Raw genomic sequence first — 18,955 nt, 5'->3', positions numbered from 1 at the left:
ATCTAGGTGTGGGGTGGGAGCACTGGCCAACGCAGTGGAGGGAGCTGTTAGGTCTTTAAACTAGGAATAGTTAGTGGTATGGGTTTCTGCGGGAAAACTGTGAAGTCTCAGGGTAGTAATATGAGTACTAGGAGAACTAGTAATAGGCAAAATGAGGTGGATATCGGAAAGCCAGTGGCACTAATTGACAAGGACAGTAATAGGTTTAGTAGAATAACAGAAAGGAGCAGGAATGATAAAGAGAAAGGAGGGTCCTTAAGTATATATTACACAAATAGTCGCAGTGCTAGGAATAAGATGGACGAGTTGAGACTAGTTGCTAGTGCAGGTAACATAGATGTATTTGCCATTACTGAGACGTGGTTTAATTCAAAAAGTCGGGACATGCCTGCAGAATGTCACATTCAGGGTTTCAAATTGTTCCAAGTAGATAGAAGTATCGGGAAGGGGGGTGGGGTGGCATTGTATGTCCGAGATCGCTTGAACTGTTGCATTAAAACGGGTATTAAGTCTGAAGTAACACATACAGAGTCTGTTTGGATAGAATTCTCAGAGGGGCATGAAAAATTAACTTTAGGTGTGATATACCGTCCCCCAAATTTAGATAGGGACCAGGGAAGACTACTATGGGAGGAAATTGTTAGGGCCACAAGGCACGATAATGTAGTAATTCTAGGAGACTTTAACTTTAGTCATATTGATTGGAATTTCTTGACTGGGAATTTAGAATCATACGACTTCTTAGAAGTAGTTCAGGATTGTTTTCTGAAGCAGTTTGTGACAGAACCTACAAGGGGTAATAACCTGCTTGACTTAGTTCTGGCAAACAATGAATCCCTTGTTAATAATTTAGAAGTTTCAGAAGAACTGGGTGCTAGCGACCACAAATCAATTACATTTAGAATTGAATGGAAGTATGATAGTAGGGATAACTCAGTAACAGTCCCAGATTTTCGCTTAGCAGATTACGATGGGCTTAGAGAACACTTATCATCTGTTGACTGGGGTAACGAAGAGAGCTATCAATATGACAGTTTTCTGAACACAATACATGCTGCTCAAAGAACATTTATCCCTTATAAAGAAATTAGATCAAATAGAAATGACCCAAAATGGATGAATAATAGGCTGAAATATCTACTAGGGCATAAGAAAGGAATTTATAGGCGTATCAAAAGAGGCGAGGGTCATCTTATGAATCAGTATATTGACACTAAGAGGGACATTAAAAAGGGGATAAGAAAAGCTAAAAGGGACTATGAAATTAAAGTTGCTAGGGATTCTAAAACTAACCCAAAAAGTTTTTTCCAGGTATATAGAACAAAAGTCAGAGATAAGATAGGTCCCCTTAAAAATAACTATGGGCATCTTACTGACAAAGAGAATGAAATGTGCTCGATTTTAAATAATTATTTTCTCTCGGTTTTTACACAGGAAGACACTAATAATATTCCGGTAATTAATTTTTATAGTGGATCAGAAGAAGATAAATTATGTAACATCACAGTCACTAGTGAAATGGTTGTGAAGCAGATAGACAGACTGAAGCAAAATAAGTCACCGGGTCCTGATGAGGTTTTTTCAAGGGTTCTAAAGGAATGCAAAATGGAAGTCTGTGAACCATTAACTAATATTTTTAATTTATCTCTTCAAACAGGTGCAGTGTCTGATATGTGGAAGATGGCTAATGTAATTCCTATTTTTAAAACAGGGGACAAGTCGTTACCGTCAAATTACCGCCCAATAAGCCTGACCTCAATTGTAGGCAAATTACTAGAGTCAATTATAGCTGAGATTATAAGAAGCCATCTCGATAAGCATAGCTTGATTAATGATACTCAGCATGGATTCACAAGAGGCCGGTCTTGTCTAACTAATTTATTAACTTTCTTCAGTAAAGCTTTTGAGGCTGTTGACCACGACAAAGAATTTGATATTATTTACTTAGATTTTAGTAAGGCATTTGACAGAGTTCCGCACCAAAGACTGTTGAAGAAAGTAGCAGCTCATGGCATTGGGGGAAGGGTGCTCTCGTGGATCGAATCATGGCTCACAGACAGGAAGCAAAGAGTGTCCATAAATGGGGTTAAATCCGAGTGGGGATCAATAACAAGTGGCGTTCCACAGGGATCAGTCTTGGGCCCGTTGTTGTTTATAATATATATCAATGATCTTGATGAAGGAATTACTAGTGATATGAGCAAATTCGCCGATGACACGAAGATAGGTAGGATAATTGATTCAAACGTAGATGTTAGGGAACTTCAGGAGGATTTAGACAAACTCTACTCTTGGTCAGAAAAGTGGCAGATGCAGTTCAATGTAGATAAATGCAAGGTTCTGAAGCTCGGGAGTGTCCATAACCCTAGCACTTATAAGTTAAATAATGTAGAACTTAACCATACAGATTGCGAAAAGGACTTGGGGGTTATGGTAAGCAGCAACCTTAAACCAAGACAGCAATGCCTAAGCGTACGTAATAAGGCAAATAGATTACTGGGATTTATATCAAGAAGTGTAAGCAACAGAAGTCCAGAGGTCATACTGCAGCTTTATACATCATTAGTAAGGCCTCACCTAGATTATGCAGCTCAATTCTGGTCTCCATATTACAGAATGGACATAAATTCGTTAGAAAACATTCAGCGTAGGATGACTAAATTAATACATAGCATTAGAAATCTTCCTTATGAAGAAAGATTGAAGACTCTTAAGTTACATTCACTTGTTAGACGAAGAATGAGGGGAGACCTGATCGAAGTGTATAAATGGAAGATAGGTGTTAATAAAGGGGATATTAACAAGGTCTTGAGGATATCTCTCCAAGAGAGAACCCGCAGTAATGGATTTAAATTAGATAAGTTTAGATTTAGAAAGGACATAGGCAAGTATTGGTTTGGAAATAGGGTAGTTGATGAGTGGAACAGTCTACCTAGTTGGGTTATTGAGGCTAGGACTTTGGGTAGTTTCAAATTTAGGTTGGATAAGTACATGAGTGGGAGGGGTTGGATTTGAGTGGGACTTGCACATCAGAGCTTATTTCTTGGGTAGCATTGAAAATTGGGTGGGTCAAATGTTTGTTAGTGGGATGAATTGTAAAGGACCTGCCTAGTATGGGTCAACAGGCCTGCTGCAGTGTTCCTCCTTTCTTATGTTCTTATGTTCTTATATGACAGTTATTATTTTCATTTAGGGTGGGTTTGGGGAACAGAAATTATGGGGGTGGCTGAAGGCCTCTCTTGGTACTGTCACATCTACATACACTGTAATAAGGTTGATTTTACTAGTAAGACTGTTTAAAGTACTGAATTTACTATTAGCAACTTATTTATCTATTCTCAAAATAATCAGCCTCAATACAATATCCTAAATAGCACACATCAGGATCTGCAAAAAAAATTATGTTGATCTGTAGGGATGCAATTTTAATATATTTAAATGTTCTAAATATTCATTAAGATAAAAGGTCCATACTGCATTGTCTCTAAAGATACGATTCATGTCACTGAATTTAAGCTGTAATTTTATTTTAGGCACACAATATTTTTATCTTTATAAAACTGCCTCATATCCATGTACAGTACAATATGTATGTATATATTTATATATACAATATATTATAAACTATATATACATACTTATGTATATTATACATACCAAGTGTGGCAGTCAACTTACTTGTATTGGAAGCAAAACAAAGAAACTTTAGCAATTCATGTTAGTTTCAATGTAATTCTGTCATTATTAGGTTTGGAAGGTATTAAAAATAGTAATTAAGTAACAAGAAACATTAAGCTTTTCTTAGATATCAAACTGATCAATAAATTTTTCTATCCTAAAATTAAAATATTCTGTAGTTGAAAAAGAATTCACAAAAGAACATTACAACTGGTTTAAAACAATTGTTCTAGCCTTTTGGGATTCAAAGGGTAATGGTTACTCTGCCAGGCTAGCATATTACCAGTGGCAAATGCAGCATGATTCCTATGGATTTAGTGCTTTCCCTTCAATGTAATAACCAGTGGCAAAAGACTGTTAATTCCTGCTGGGCATCCTCGTGAATTCTGCTTAAAGCTCTCTTCATAATCTTTACTAGTATATCTTGATGACATGTAAAATTACGTACTAGAGTATCATGGTAAGATATATCAATCTATTAAGTCCAAAACTGAAGAAAAAAAGGCAATCGAAAATGTGACAGGCATCTGCCTTTGTGTAAACGAACCTTGGGATAGCAAAAGGCATAATGGGTAGCATGGCTTCATGGTAGCTGAAGTGCCAAAAGCTATGAAATAGAAGTCTGTCCAGTAACTGAGCCACAAATGGCCAGGCCTGAACAAGTAGAAGGATGCTCATTTAAACTGAGTTGTTCGGAAAACATCTTAAGAGCTAAAGGAGGAAAAAACTGGCAACTGAATCTGATTTAGTGATGTTATGGTTCTTTAATGTACAGAATTACCAGACAGTACTGTTCTTCACTCTCCTAATAAAATTAATTCTATTTAAGTTCTGGATAGTTTCTACTTAGAATAATCTGGGGTATTTACTTAAATTTTTTTCACAACACATTCAGTACATGGGTTAAGTAACTTCACTAAAAAAAAAAAAAAACACTCCTAAGATGCCCTAATATTGCACATTCAACTTTTTGAAGTTTACTAGTCCTATGGTAAGTGTGTGTCCCTTTTCCCCTTACAAGTGATTTGCTCTTCTAGTTGTATGTATGACTCCAGGTTTGAGTTTTATGGAATAATTCTGGAAATAAGGTCCTACACTACCATAGGTCTGGTAATTCCTTACTATTTCTTCTTTTTACTTTAATGCGAGTCCTCCTTACAGAGTATCACTTGAATGACACGACTATTGTTCTGTCAGTGGGATCCACGGGGTTGTCTTGTAACAACTTAACAGTTGTTTGCTACTGGTAATGAGAGTCTCATGAGTAACACTGGCTATTAGCAGAAAACAGGATATGTAACACAGTAAGACTATTAGGTGTGACAAGAATGATGTATATTCTGGGGGAGATAATCAGCATAGAAAAACATGTTTCTTTACTAAAGTCAAGTGCTGTCTAAAAACAAGTTTTGATGTAAGAGTACATTTGTCATTGCTTATCATACTGGCTTAACATCCTCTAGGTTTACAGTTCAGGTTCAGTGAGGAAGTGATGTTAGTTTCTAATTTAGTTTAAGCTTGTTTCCACAGTATATCCATAATCCTACCAAACTGGTGTAAAAGCCCATCTGGTTCATTGGTCGACTCATAAATTCTGTTCTGGTCCCGGCATTTGTCAGTGGGCACCATGCTTATGCTAGGAACAGAGTATAATATTGAAGAGAATAAACTTGCTTATGTCCAAGAGTAGATAAACCATGGCCATTATAGTCATGCCATTACTGCAGACAAACAGACTATTCTAGCTGTTAAAAAGACCTTTCTTAGGTTACTGTACTGCAACTGCTGGTAATGATGGCTTATGGAATGATAAGGTGGGACAATCCAGTACTGGTAAGACATTCCCAGATAACATGGGCAGTCATTTGCACCCTACCCACTCCAAAATGGCTGAAAATTTTTAAAGGTAGTTTCAGATCACAAAAAAACTTTTCCAAGTTTCAACTCTATCTGGCCCATATATAAAAATTAGTGGCAAGGAAATTTTAAGTGTCATAAATGAGAATGGCATCTTGGTAGTCAATGACTTATTATGCCTGTCAATATAATGTATATATTATTAATCAGTTTTAAAAATAAAGATTTTAAATGTTATATGTGCAATCTACTGAAGTCAGACCAATGGAAAAAAAAAATGTTGCTTTACACAAAGTTCTCAGTTTTATATTTTGACATTAAAGTGCTTTGAAATATAGCAGGTTTTACTTTACATATATAATATGAGGACCACATCACTATTTTTGAATAGCTGAATGAATAAAAAATTCTTATAGACCATCTACACTAGATGCAAGTTTCTAATAATATTCAGTTTGAGAAATAAATGGACAAACTTTTCATTTTTAGCATTACATTTTGGTAATCCTGCGATATACTGTACATAAGCACATATGTATAAGGCTTCAGAATAGAAATCACAATAAAACACTTGAGACAATTCACAGCAATCCCCCAAATAGGTAATGAAAACTGGATGATGACCGTCTGTTGTGAGTAATCATCATCAAGATTTAATATAAAATTTGTGGAGCTGACAAGACTAAATTATGTCAAGTAAAAATTTTTGTTTGACTTTTGATCCTATTAAAGGATTCTGTGTGATGTGATTAATAAAAAGAGCATTTATAAATGCATGAGTCCATCTCTATTAGCCAAACTTTCAACATTGCAAATGTTGGCTTCAAAATGGTCCTGCACATAACTTTTAACCATTGGGTTAGAAGTTGAAACTTCAAACTTTCATTTTTGACTTAGACCCTTGTAAAATTTTCACCCAGATTGGAGGGGTAGTGTTTATTTTCAAGCCTGGAGTGCCCCAGTTGACCAACTGAGTTAGTTTGTCCTTTAGGCATCAGGCATGACATCTGTGGGCACAACTTGGAGCAACAGCTGGAGGATAGTAGTCATGTGGCCTAATGGAAGAGAGATCACAGTATTAATTGATTTCTTTGGAAAGTTTATATTATAAGATCTTTTCTATAAAAATTACACTCATTTTCTACAAAAATTAGTCTCACTTTATAGGAATGTACATATTCTTACACTTAAGATGTTTCACACTTAGGATGTTGGCAATTTGGAATCAGTTAATAACTCACTTACAAATGTTTCATAATTCTGATGGCAAGAAGACTATACTGTATTTACCAATTTTCTTAAGGCTGAATTACAAATATTTTTCTTCGTTAATTTTTACTAAATGCATTCATACTTTCTTTGTGTTCATTTTACGCATGTATACAGACCTCACTTATTTGCTAAAGATTAATCAAGAAGACAAACTACTGTATACCACGGGCAGGGATAGAACCTGCAATCAGTCATAAAACTCCAGACCGACACGCTAGCCACTGGAGTTTTATGACTCTCTGATCACGGGTTCTATCCCCGCCAGTGGAATGGTTTGTTTGCAACCGTGTCATTATGATTTCGTGAGTCATTTAATTAAGACGCATTTATTTAACATTTATTTTTTCTCTGTTAACTTTTACCAAATGGATTCATACTTAGTACATGTTTATTTAATGAATGCATAAAAGAGGTTTTTTTTTGGAGAGAATGATCAAGAACTGTAGATTTATTATTTATGTTGTTTAGTACGTCAGTGGCTGGCAGTCAGGTGGGTAAGAACAGGTGTGAACGGGATGCCTGGGAACTCAGGAGAGAGGCCCCAAGCACTAATTGGAGGCCAAGGGGAAAGGACCTAGGGTATTTGGCATGCTTATATATCCTGGACAAAGACAAATTCAGTGAGGCAAAGACCTAACACAACACTCTCCCTCACACCACTACCTCTCTCCCCAACAATATCCTACTGAAGGAAGGAGTCTGAGGTGGATGTGGGGCAAAGTATGTGAGGCAGTGGGGAGAATGAAAGGGACAGGTTGGATTATGACATAAGATAAGATAAAGGTTTATTTCTTTGTAAAGGTTACATTGACCTCAGACACAGCATCTCCACTGCCTCTGGTCTTCTCCTCCTCTGCAAAATTTAGAACCCATGCATCACAACCATAGTGTGTTGGTACCATTATACTCTGGTACATTCCCACTTTTGCTTCCATGTATAAGTTCTTTGTCTCCACAGATGTCTCAATTCACCACCCACTTTTTTCTCCTCGTCAATCCTATGGGTCATCTTATCTTTCATAAAGCCATCTGCCGAGAGTCCATGCCCAAGTAGTATCTGAATGCTTTCACTTCCTCCACACTCCTTCCTTTCAATCTTTCATATAATTTTTATTATAATACTGAATACCTTCATTTTTCTTATTCTCATGTACTATATGTCTCATCGTCTAGTAATTATAAGTTAGTTTTAAGGCTGACCAAAATGCTTTGCAGAACAAGGAGCTGTCTATAGTTTTATACGTGTCAGTTACCCTAATTATATACTGTACAGTATAGAAATAAAGTTGCTTCTTTGTTTACCCAAATTTTTTATTACACTCAACACTTTGCTCTTTCCAATTTTTACTTTTAATTTCCTGCTTTTATATACAATTCCAAATTCATTTACCAACCTTTTCAACCTCTCTTCAAAACTTCCCAAAAGCACCAAGTCATCAGCAAAAAGCAACTGTGACAACTCCCACTTTATAGTGAAGACTTAATCTTTCAATCCCATCAATGTATGCATGAAGGGAAGGTACCTGATGCAGCTTTGGGGTGTTATTGTGGGGAGGGGGGGTAAAGGGTGCATTGCTTTTGAGGGTAAGGGAAGAAGAGTATAGTGTTATGGAGTTAGGGAATTCATGTTTGGCCACTGCAAATTCATCAGGAAGACTTTTTTCTTGAATTTAACATTTTAGCCTCTCAGTCAGGATAGTAAAACTCTTGCAAGTACAGTGCTTATATATTAAAGTTGCATTTAACATATTACAAAATGTTGCAATAGTCTTATAAAATGAAAGGGAGTTACTTCTTGGAATTACTAGGAAGGTGCTGGAGTTGATCACTGTGAACAAAACATTGCTTCAGGTGAATGATGCTTGGCATGATTGGAAAGAGAATATCCAGAGTTGGAGGGTGTAGGAAATCAGTGACAGTGCATTAAAAAGTTGGTAGATTACAATGTTTTTGTGAATTGGGGCATTCTGGGAACATCAGAAATGGAGATAAGTAAGAATAGGGAAGGCAATGGTGAAAGAATGTTCATGATGAAGGGGAGGGAGACGTGGGGCAGTAATAGTCACAATCTAAGCTATGGGTTTGTAGTTTTACTCTGAAATGTCTGTGAGTATGAGAGTGGTACGTAACAATGATGGTTTTGGGGGTTATTACCCTGTACTTGTTGTAGTGAGTGAAAAACCAGGTGGGCATGACTTGCAAAAATACTTGTCACCTATTATAGTACTTTACCTAATGAAAAAATGGTACAGGTTGGTCATCACTAATCTGGCAATCAGTAATCTGGCACTAATTTCAGCTAGCATAATTTCAAATTTCCGGGGTCACCACACCAACCTGCTGCTACTGTTTGGCAGTGCCACTTGCTGCACAAGTCATTCCAATTTCTTTTTCTCCATTTATTGTTATAACCTGCTCACTTTTAGCCCTAGCCATAGTTCCAATGAATAAAAGAAATGCTTCTCATTGTCTAAAGCACATACACCGTATATTGTCCATAAAAGATAAGGTGGCTTTGAAGCTACTGTCAGTCGCCATGAGCTCGGCTCACTCAGAAAAGCTGTGACAGGTAAATCTGGGCCTACATGTGAGAGAATGGGTCTGTGTGGTAAGTGTGCACTATATAAAAAAAATCCTGCACCAAGCAATGCATAATAATAAAAAATGGCGACTGTGCTTTTGGTGTAAAAGCGACTTTGTAGTGTATTTTTGTACGGTTAGTATAGTTGTATTCTTGTTGTTTTGGTCTCATTTGATAGAATGGAAAATATATTACAGAAGTAGATATAATTTTAATTGGTTTCACACTGTAAAGTACCTTAAAACTCAGCTCAAAGTAGCAGAAATGTTTGATTTTTGCCAATGTTCAAGAGTGTCCAACTAGCTGGTCTAATATGCAGTCACAAATGGGTTGACATTATTTATACAATTATTACAATAATGCAGCAGTCTACATAACAGTAAATCTTCTATTTTTTGTGTGAACAGAAATTAAAAACAGAAAGCAAGTGTAATATAAGAGGGGCATGGAGATGTGACTAATGAACAGAGAAAATGTTATTTTAGTACTAGGAATATCTGCAGTGTTTATTCTGGACCCTACTTTGAAACTGGCATCTCTTGAAATATGTGTGAAATTGGCCAAATTACCAATTTCTGACCACTTTACTGGGTAGTTGAAACAGGTAAATGGGCAGTTTCTTGTAATCAATCGAGTACAAGAGTCTAGTAGACTGGAACTGTGGAGTGGGCCAAAAACAGGGAGTAAACTGGGTGATATCGCCGATGCGTAAATATCGCTGTTGGGTTAAATGTATTCTAACCTAACCACTCTAATCCGGCAAAAATCACTAAACCGGCACCCTACAGGTCCCGATGATGCCGTATTAGTGATGGTCAACCTACACTAACTTATGCTGATGTTAAAATAACATGTTTCTGTTAGGGAATAAAGGAAGCCAAATAGAGATTCCACAAACAACTTGACAATATTTACCCATGCCAGGAATACTCTTCTTCATGTAGACGAAGGGGAAATAGAAGAATAGGCCTGCAATGATGAAGAGGGAGGCATAAAGATATTCAATCTTCGGAGAGTCGATGATAGGGCCCACAACCAGGTACACAGAGATGATCAGGACCAAGACTGGGATAGCAATTGGCACCTGTTTTGAGAGATAAGTTGCACAGCATTACCAGTTTGTTGTACTGCCTAAATTTTTGGACTTCATTATATTATTTATTATAGTCATTGGAGTAGTGCTAAACCTATATGGGGTCATACAGTGCCTGGGGAAATGGGAGGCAATCAGATTCTATCCATGGGTAGAACCGATTCAATTCTTTGGATCAAGAGCTCACCAACATCAAGGAACCCTCTTTGCAGGGACTATTGTAATAATGCTATTTGACTGAGTTTTTTTTTTTATTAAAATTTTGATGCACTCATGAATAAGCTTTATCTGTAAAAGGAACCTGCACGTGCAACAGTATGTACTGTACCTTATAGGGACGTGGTGCATCTTTCATGGTAAAGCGCATAATAATAAGGGCTGCCATCGCACCCCCATAGAAGATCCAAGCAGTGAAGCTGAAGAAGTCAATGAGAGAGCCAATATCTGAAGGGATGACCATAATCAAAGCAATGGCCGCCTGTGGAATGAAAAAAATCACTATTAATGTATGCACATAACCAAGGACATAAAAAAAATATCCTTCTATTTATATTGGGAAGTCGTATAATTAATCATTTAAAATAATATTCAGCATTTTGTTTTTAACACAGAAGCCATCTCCCATCAAGGTAGGTGGACCTGAAAAGAAGGAACTCTTTCTTCATCACTATCACCGTATTGCAATACAATGCAGGCACTGTACATCCCACTTCCAGGACTCAAGTCCAGCTAATTGGTTTTGCCTAAATCAATTCATAAATATTACCTGGCTTACACTCCAACAACATATTGTCACAAAAACCACTTACCTTCACTTACTCCTATCAAGCACCTTCACATACACACACACACACCTGTTGGATGCCTAAGCTTGTGCACACAAATCTTCTTTTACCCCTTCCCTCCAACTTTTCCTAGGAAGATCCCATACCCTCTACCTCACCTTCCCTCTACTACAGATTTATACACCCTCCAAGTCATCCTATTTTGCCCCATCCTCTAAATGTTCAAGCTACAGTGGAACCTCTACATACGAGTTTAATCCATTCTGTGACCTTGCTCGTATCCCAATTTACTCACATGCAGAGTCAATTTTCCTCATTTAAATTAACTGAAATGCAATTAATCTATTCCAGCTCTCAGGAGGCATGATAAAATACTTCAATATTTTGCTAATATCAACTCTACGGTTTATTTATCTATCAATTCATCTAATATGACATAATAAACACTATAAATAACATAGAAACCTGATATATACTCTAGAATGAACAAAATAGGTCATTATGTGACGAGTGGTGGCGCCATACCTCAAGCTGCCACCTTGTTGTGGGTGAGCGGGGGAGTCTTCCCGCCATCCCCCGACACAACACCACCATCCCAGCTTTTGTGAATAATACTTGTTCAGTTCCACTTCTCTCCTACAAGCTAGCTGTGTTTGTGAATTGTGTTTTGATCTTTTAATTACCATATCTGACTTACTGACTTGACTGACTGATTTACTGACTTGACTGACTGATTTACTGACTTGACTGACTGATTTGATTGACTGACTTACCATCGACTTCAGTACCAGTACCTCTACCATCCACCTCTGCCCAGTAGAGCCACAGCATAACTCTCCACTCTCTTCACAATCATTGACTAACACCAGCACCCACAATTTAAGGTAAGAAGTACTATTATTTCTGTTGCAGTTATAGTCTTAAGCAGTAAAAGCTACATTATACATCATGACAATGAACTACAATTATATATTCACTTTTATGCTTGTAAGATCTGGAGATCTAAAAAAAAGTTGTTTGAGGGGGAAGCTCGCATCCTGAATTTTTGCTCGTATCCAGAAATAAAAAATCAACCGAGTGACTGCTCATATCCTGAAAAACTTGTATGGTGGGGCACTCGTAAGCTGAGGTTCCAATGTACATCAATAACCCTCCTCAGCTCTCTGGATAATATTTTAGTAACCCCACACCTCTTCCTAATCTCCTAACTATGAATTCTCTGCATAACACTCATGCCAAACATTGACCTCAAACATAACATCTACACTGCCTCCAGCCTCCTTCTCGCTACAAGTTTTGTAAACCATGTTTTACACTTATATAAGAGCATTGGTACCACTACGGGAAATTTCCCATATTGTCTCTTTAGAAAAATGTTCTTTGTCTCTACAGATGCATCAATATACCACCCACCTTTTTCTTCTAGTCAATTTTATGGTTCCCCTCATCTTTCAAAGACCCATCCACTGACAAGTCCACTACAAATATCTAACACATTCACTTCGTTCATACTCCTTTCGTTCAATCCGTTATCCAATCTTTCATTACCTATGTTCACTTTTAATTTCCTTCTATTAATAAAATGAGAGATATACTACCAAAACATATATTAAACCATCTGTATCAAATCAGAATTTAATTCTTTTGTTGCAAAGAGTTAGCTCAGAAATTTTAAATTTTATTTGAGTAATAGGATTTAATACCTGCATTTTTTTTTTTTTAACACACTGGCCATCTTCCATTGAGGCAGTGTGGACCCCCCCCCCCCAAAAAAAAAGAAACAATTTCACCATCATTCACATTATCAGTGTCTACAAAATGGTGGTCACCTGGGAGGGTCGACTGAGGAGTGTTACCTGCCTGGCTACTTTCTTTATCTCAATCAAAAAACATGCTGCAGTTGACTGAGACTCAAACCTTAGAATATGCACCACCATGAGAGTATAGATTTGACCTACACCATTTTATAAAGTATTTATACTTATACTTACATTAAAGAGGAGAGCTGGAGAAGGAGTTAGCTTCTTGGCATGGACATATGACAAAACATCTACCATGTGTCCTTCTCGTGCCGCAACAAAGCACAACCTACGCACATAGAGGTATAAATTAATACATGACAAGTGATGATTCATTTCCCAGAGATTAAAGAAGCCACAGAATATATCAACTTTACTAACACCCTTAAAAGGAATGTGCAAATTTTATATCTGAATACACACAGTTAAACATATTTGTGTAGTACACCATTGCTAGATTCTAATTTAAAACTTGAGCACTGAACTTGAATTACTGAATGTAAATGTTAATAATTGCATGAATAAACATTAAAAGGCAAATATTAATGCAAAGTTTTAACTACAAGCCAAAGTAAAGAAGTCCAAAAATATTTATGAAACAATACACTGATTAACTAACAAAAATATAATTGGTATGTAGCAACAGTGGCGCGTAGGGGCGGGGGTGGGGGGGATGGCTGCCCTGGGTGACACCAATGGGTGACACCATAGAGCCTCTAAAGAAGGTGACACTAATGCCCAAAACAGTGCTGCAGCAACACAAGAGAAAAATCCTTTGTTTTTATATAGGCTATTATATAATTACAGAGTACAAATAGGCTTATATAGGGGAAAATCCATGACGCTATATGAAAAACTATGATAAATTGATAATTTTATTTACAATATTTTGGAAAAACCCTTAATCCATATTGCATCACTATGATCACTCATCACTGACTGAAATCTGCAAGAATGAGCTCATGCTTGAAATACCAAGACTAAGGAGGCACCTGTAAGCTGCTGATGTTGATCTTGAAAAAGTTAAGCACTGGACTGCATTGGATGCACTAAAATTCATAGCTGAATGGGATTTCATTAAATCTCTGCCAACTCTCGCACTCTGCCTGAGGTTGTTCCTTACTATAATTATGTACATGTTTCTGTGGCTTCTAGTGAAAGGAGTTTTTCAAAATTGAAGCTGATTAAAAACTATTTACGGTCCACAATGATTCAATCCAGAATCTCTGACTTAGCAATGTTATACATAGAAAATGAGTCAGTTGACAGCATTGATTTTGATGATGTGATAGATGATTTTGTAGGATTGAAGGCAAGGAAATATAAGATATGATTCATTGAGATATTACCTGTACTTAAGGCCAAATTGGAACTAGTGTTTCTCTGATATTGGAATGTTTTTCTTTATTTTTCAATTTTTTTTTTTTTTTTTTGCATTGTTGAAGATGATTAAATGTAGGATCTGTTGCCTGTACTCAAAGTGGTATTTGAGTTTATGTTTCCTCAGTATTACTACAATTATTTATTTTATCATTAATAAAATTGAGAAGCATTTTCCTGGTCAGTTTATGGCCCTTAAATGTTCTCATTTCTAAACATTATTTATTGGGCATGCAGTAGTGACGTAACTGGAGTTTACTTTTCCCCCATCACCCCCACCCTTGGATTTCATGGGGGCGACACAAAAGATGCTGCCCTGGGTGGCACCAACCCCAGCAATGCCACTGTGTAGCAATGATGAACTTATAATGCTGATTAATTGGGTACCTACTCCTGATACTAGTGAACTGGACCTATCTTCTCTTTCCTTGGACTAAACCCAATTGCTTCCCATTCCCCATGCACTGTATGATTCGTATGGGTTTAGTGCTTCCCCAGATTATTGTTATTATATGTATTATAATAACTGAAGTCCATAGTCAACATGATTTTCTGTGTTGTCAGTTGAGATCTGCTATCTACATAACTTCAGTACATTTTACATATTACATTAATAATGCAGTAGTTTTATTTATCACTGAACAAACATTAGTCTTGTGTAATGCACTTTATCAATACTTAGATGCAAGTGATTAAAAATAAATTCTTGAAGTTTCCTGATTAATTACGGTATTATACACACAATGCATAAAATAAACATTCATTACATAAGACATTAAATTAAATATTGTAAATTAGTCATGCTACTGTATACAGGGAGCTGCACAAGTCACTTTACTGAGAATAATTAAATTTTATTGTGGATTGTAATGATATAGCAACAGTTATTACATTATGCTGGGAGTGGTAATGAGTTAACTAGCTTGTAAATTTACTAGAAATGCAATTCTGTGCAGTGTTACTTTTTTTTCTGTTTTACAAGGTTGCAGACTAAAAGTAGGTAAAGAGACTTATGCCTTATCATGTATAATATGCCAAACAATAAAAGCAAAGCAAAGAAATAAAGCATCAAAAGCTAAAAAATCAATCCCACAAATACGAGAGGAATATAAACAAAGACCCGTGAGCATGCACACACTCCAATCATCAATGCAAAATACAATATTTTCTTTACATGGTGCAGGGTAAAACTGGTTCCACAAAATCCAATTTCTTCATCCAAAACATATTAATTAGGTATATTATATAACTGCCAAAACAATATTATATATGTATATTCCTGAATATTGTACAAGTGAAACCAAATAAAAAAATTAAACAGAAGGAAAGAGGAGCAGAGAACTGTTCATTTCAGCCTATAACTGATGACCTACTGAGTGTGCTGATGATGGCCTCAGTTGAAGAGAGAACCACAGTATTCCTCTTTACTCCTTGCTAATTTTCTGTGTGTGTTCCTTTGCATCACCGATCAGTGTTTATTACACTGTTGTACTTGGATTCTTGAATATATTTCACCATTTTAACTATACAGTTACATATATAAATCAAGTACCGGCAACAACACATTTGTATATACTGTATACCATAGACATTTTCTAAATTTGTTTCAATGACTAATTAATCATCAATTTCATTGCCAACTTGGCTTAAAATAATTTAAAATTTGTCTATTTAGCAATTACTGATATATCTACTATTCCAAACTTAAGATTTCAATTACATAAAATTTTATCACTAACACTATAGCATCTCTAATTATTGCCCTCATATATCACTCTCCAAGTGGAATTAATTTTATACTTGATATCACTTGCCTCATTTACCTTATACTCAATACTCTCCATATTATAGTACATGTAAAGTTGTACAGGGAATCTATTTTAAGTTTCTTAAGCTACAACCAGAAGAATCTCACCACTCTGCTATATTCCATTTCTCGAATGCACTCTCCTTCATTCATATATTCAAATGCAGTGTGATCCTTTTAGGTTTAGTACTGAATTTTAATAATTTTATTATATTCATATTCTCTACACTGGGTTTCTATTTTTCTCTTCACAGATTTTGCAAAATTCTTCAAGACCTTCAAATACAAAGTTTATGGGTCCATCTTAGCAACAAGTTCAACACCTTCATGTTTAGAAACATCTCTGTTATTTCATATAAAGCACTATACTGTAATTCCCTCAGGGATTCTTAATGATGGCTTGGCTATGAGTGAAGTAAATGCTTGAATAAGGCAGGGAATTCCTGGAAACAGAAGGGAAGATATTCTTCCACCATTTTATTACCTCACACTTTACACTATATTTCTTTTTACATAGATTTCTTTTTACATTGATGTACCATATGCAAATTTAATTCTTACTAGTGATCTCTGTACTGTATGTTGGCTAAAGTATTATCCCCTTGTTGATTACAGTTTGACGAACAAATTGGATTCATCAGGTTACCAGAGAAATACAAACACTGTATTACGAAAAATACCATCATAAATACTAACAAAATAGATATCCCTATCACCACACGCATACCTGCCAGATGTAAAAGCTGTTCCATTTGCAGCCCCGAAGGTAGATAGCGTGACAGCAAGAGGCATAAGGAAGGCTGCCCATCCTAGCACTCGATTGCCGAATGTCTAGCACAAGGTTAACAGAAAAAATTGAAAAGAACAGAGAAGTCTGGGAAAGTTTTGAGTTTGACAGACACAAGTCAAAGTAGCATTCTTGTGATAATAAACTTACCATTATCTTAAGGAATCACTTGCAAGAGCTTCATGCCAAGTGATCATGCAGCTATTTTGTAATAAGTTTTAGATTTACACAATAATGGTATGTTTATTTCCAAAGCACAGGAAAATCTAGTTTCTTTTGGTATATTCCCAGAATATTATTGAACTAGAAGTGTAAAAATGAAGTACAAAGTCAGAGGTGTACTAGCTTGGTTAACCCATTTTTTTTTTTTAAACAGGCTGTCCATCTTCCACCGAGGCAGGGTGTAAAAAAAAAAAAAAAAAAAAAAAATCACCATCATTCACACTATTACCGTCTTTGCAGAGGGGCACAAATACGACGGTTTAGATGTCACTCTAAACAGCCAATATCTCAAACCCCTCCTTTCAAGTGTAGATACTGTACTGTCCACTTCCAGGACTCAAGTCCGGCTAACCAGTTTCCCTGAATCCCTTCACAAAACATTATCCTGCTCACACTTGAACAGCTTGTCAGTTCTCAAAATCCATCTGTCTCCATTCACTCCTATCTAACATGCTCAATAATGCCTGCTGCATGTCCAAGCCCCTTCCACACAAAGCCTCTTTTACCCCCTCCCTCCATCCTTTCCTAGAACAACCTCCTACTCCTCTTACCCTCCGCTACAGATCTAAACGCCCTCCAAGTCATCCTATTTTGCTCCATCCTCTTCTCAATGACCAAACCACCTCAGCAACCTGTCCTTAGCCCTCTGAATAATACTTTTAGTAACTCCACACCTCCTAATTTCAGCGCTACGCATTCTCTACGTAATATTTACATCACACATTGCCCTTAGACACAACATCACCGCTTCCAGTCTCCTCCTCCTCCTCCTCACTGCAACAGTCACAACCTATGTTTCACACCCATATAAAGGTGTTGGTATTACTATACCCTCATACATTCACTTTTTTGCCTTCATGGATAATGATCTTTGTCTCCACAAACACATTCACCTCTTCCATACTCCTTTCCTCCAATCTGATATCCAATTTTTCTTTACCTAACTCATTTGATACTGTCATCACTTTACCCATGTCTATGTACACTTTCAACTTTTTTCCTTTATACACCCTCCCAAACTCGTCCACTAACCTTTGCAACTTCTCTTCAGAATCTCCCAAAAGCATGCTATCATAAGCAAAAAGTAACTATCAATTCCCATTTTGCATCTGATTCCTTGTAATTTAATCCCACCCCTCTCCCTAACACCCTTGCATTTACTTCTTCTACAACCCCATCTACAAATATGTTAAACAACCATGGTGACATTACACATCCCTCTTACATGAAAGTAATCTTCCTCTCTTCTACACATCCTAACCTGAGCCTCACTACCCTTATAAAAACTCTTTACAGCATTTAGAAACTTACTACCTATTCCATACACTTGTAACATCTGCCACATTGCTCCCCTATCCACCCTATCACATGCCTTTTCTAAATCCATAAAAGCAATAAAATCTTCCCTACCTTTATCTAAATATTGTTCAGTTATATGCTTCAATGTAAACACTTGGTCTACACATCCCCTACCCCTTCCCAAGCCTCCTTGTTCATCTGCAATCCTACTCTCTGTCTTACCTCTAATTCTTTCAGTAATAACCCTACCATACACATCAATATCAGAACTGAAACATGACCCTGAAGAATGTGAAATACATGGCAAGAAACATTTCTTTCTATATGATTATGTACAATAATATGACAAAATATTCTATTTTGGGAAAACATTTAGAGCAGAGTATTAAAGTCAC

At 36.5% G+C, this 18,955-nt stretch overlaps 1 protein-coding gene across 6 annotated transcripts in view; it reads right to left on the bottom strand.

Annotated features, from left to right (window-relative positions):
- Positions 1-2,516: 2,516 nt before the first annotated feature.
- sbm (L-type amino acid transporter sobremesa) overlaps positions 2,517-18,955 on the bottom strand; it is a 266,983-nt gene continuing 250,544 nt past the window's right edge. For 5 of the 6 annotated variants that reach the window (XM_070101136.1, XM_070101137.1, XM_070101135.1 and 2 more), the window contains 4 exons: positions 13,258-13,354; positions 10,810-10,959; positions 10,304-10,472; positions 2,518-6,590 (listed from right to left, as the gene is read on the bottom strand). In XM_070101136.1, coding sequence (XP_069957237.1) covers positions 6,523-6,590; positions 10,304-10,472; positions 10,810-10,959; positions 13,258-13,354 — 484 coding nt within the window. In that variant the 3' untranslated portion in view covers positions 2,518-6,522. Of the gene's footprint in view, positions 6,591-10,303; positions 10,473-10,809; positions 10,960-13,257; positions 13,355-16,979; positions 17,084-18,955 lie in introns of all 6 variants that reach the window. The other variant, XM_070101138.1, reaches the window with a different exon arrangement.

This window comes from Cherax quadricarinatus, chromosome 76, assembly GCF_038502225.1.
Source record: "Cherax quadricarinatus isolate ZL_2023a chromosome 76, ASM3850222v1, whole genome shotgun sequence".
In the NCBI taxonomy this organism is placed as follows: Eukaryota; Metazoa; Arthropoda; class Malacostraca; order Decapoda; family Parastacidae; genus Cherax; species Cherax quadricarinatus.
Note: the sequence above shows the minus strand (reverse complement) of the source record. Positions and strands in the feature narration are given on the sequence as shown.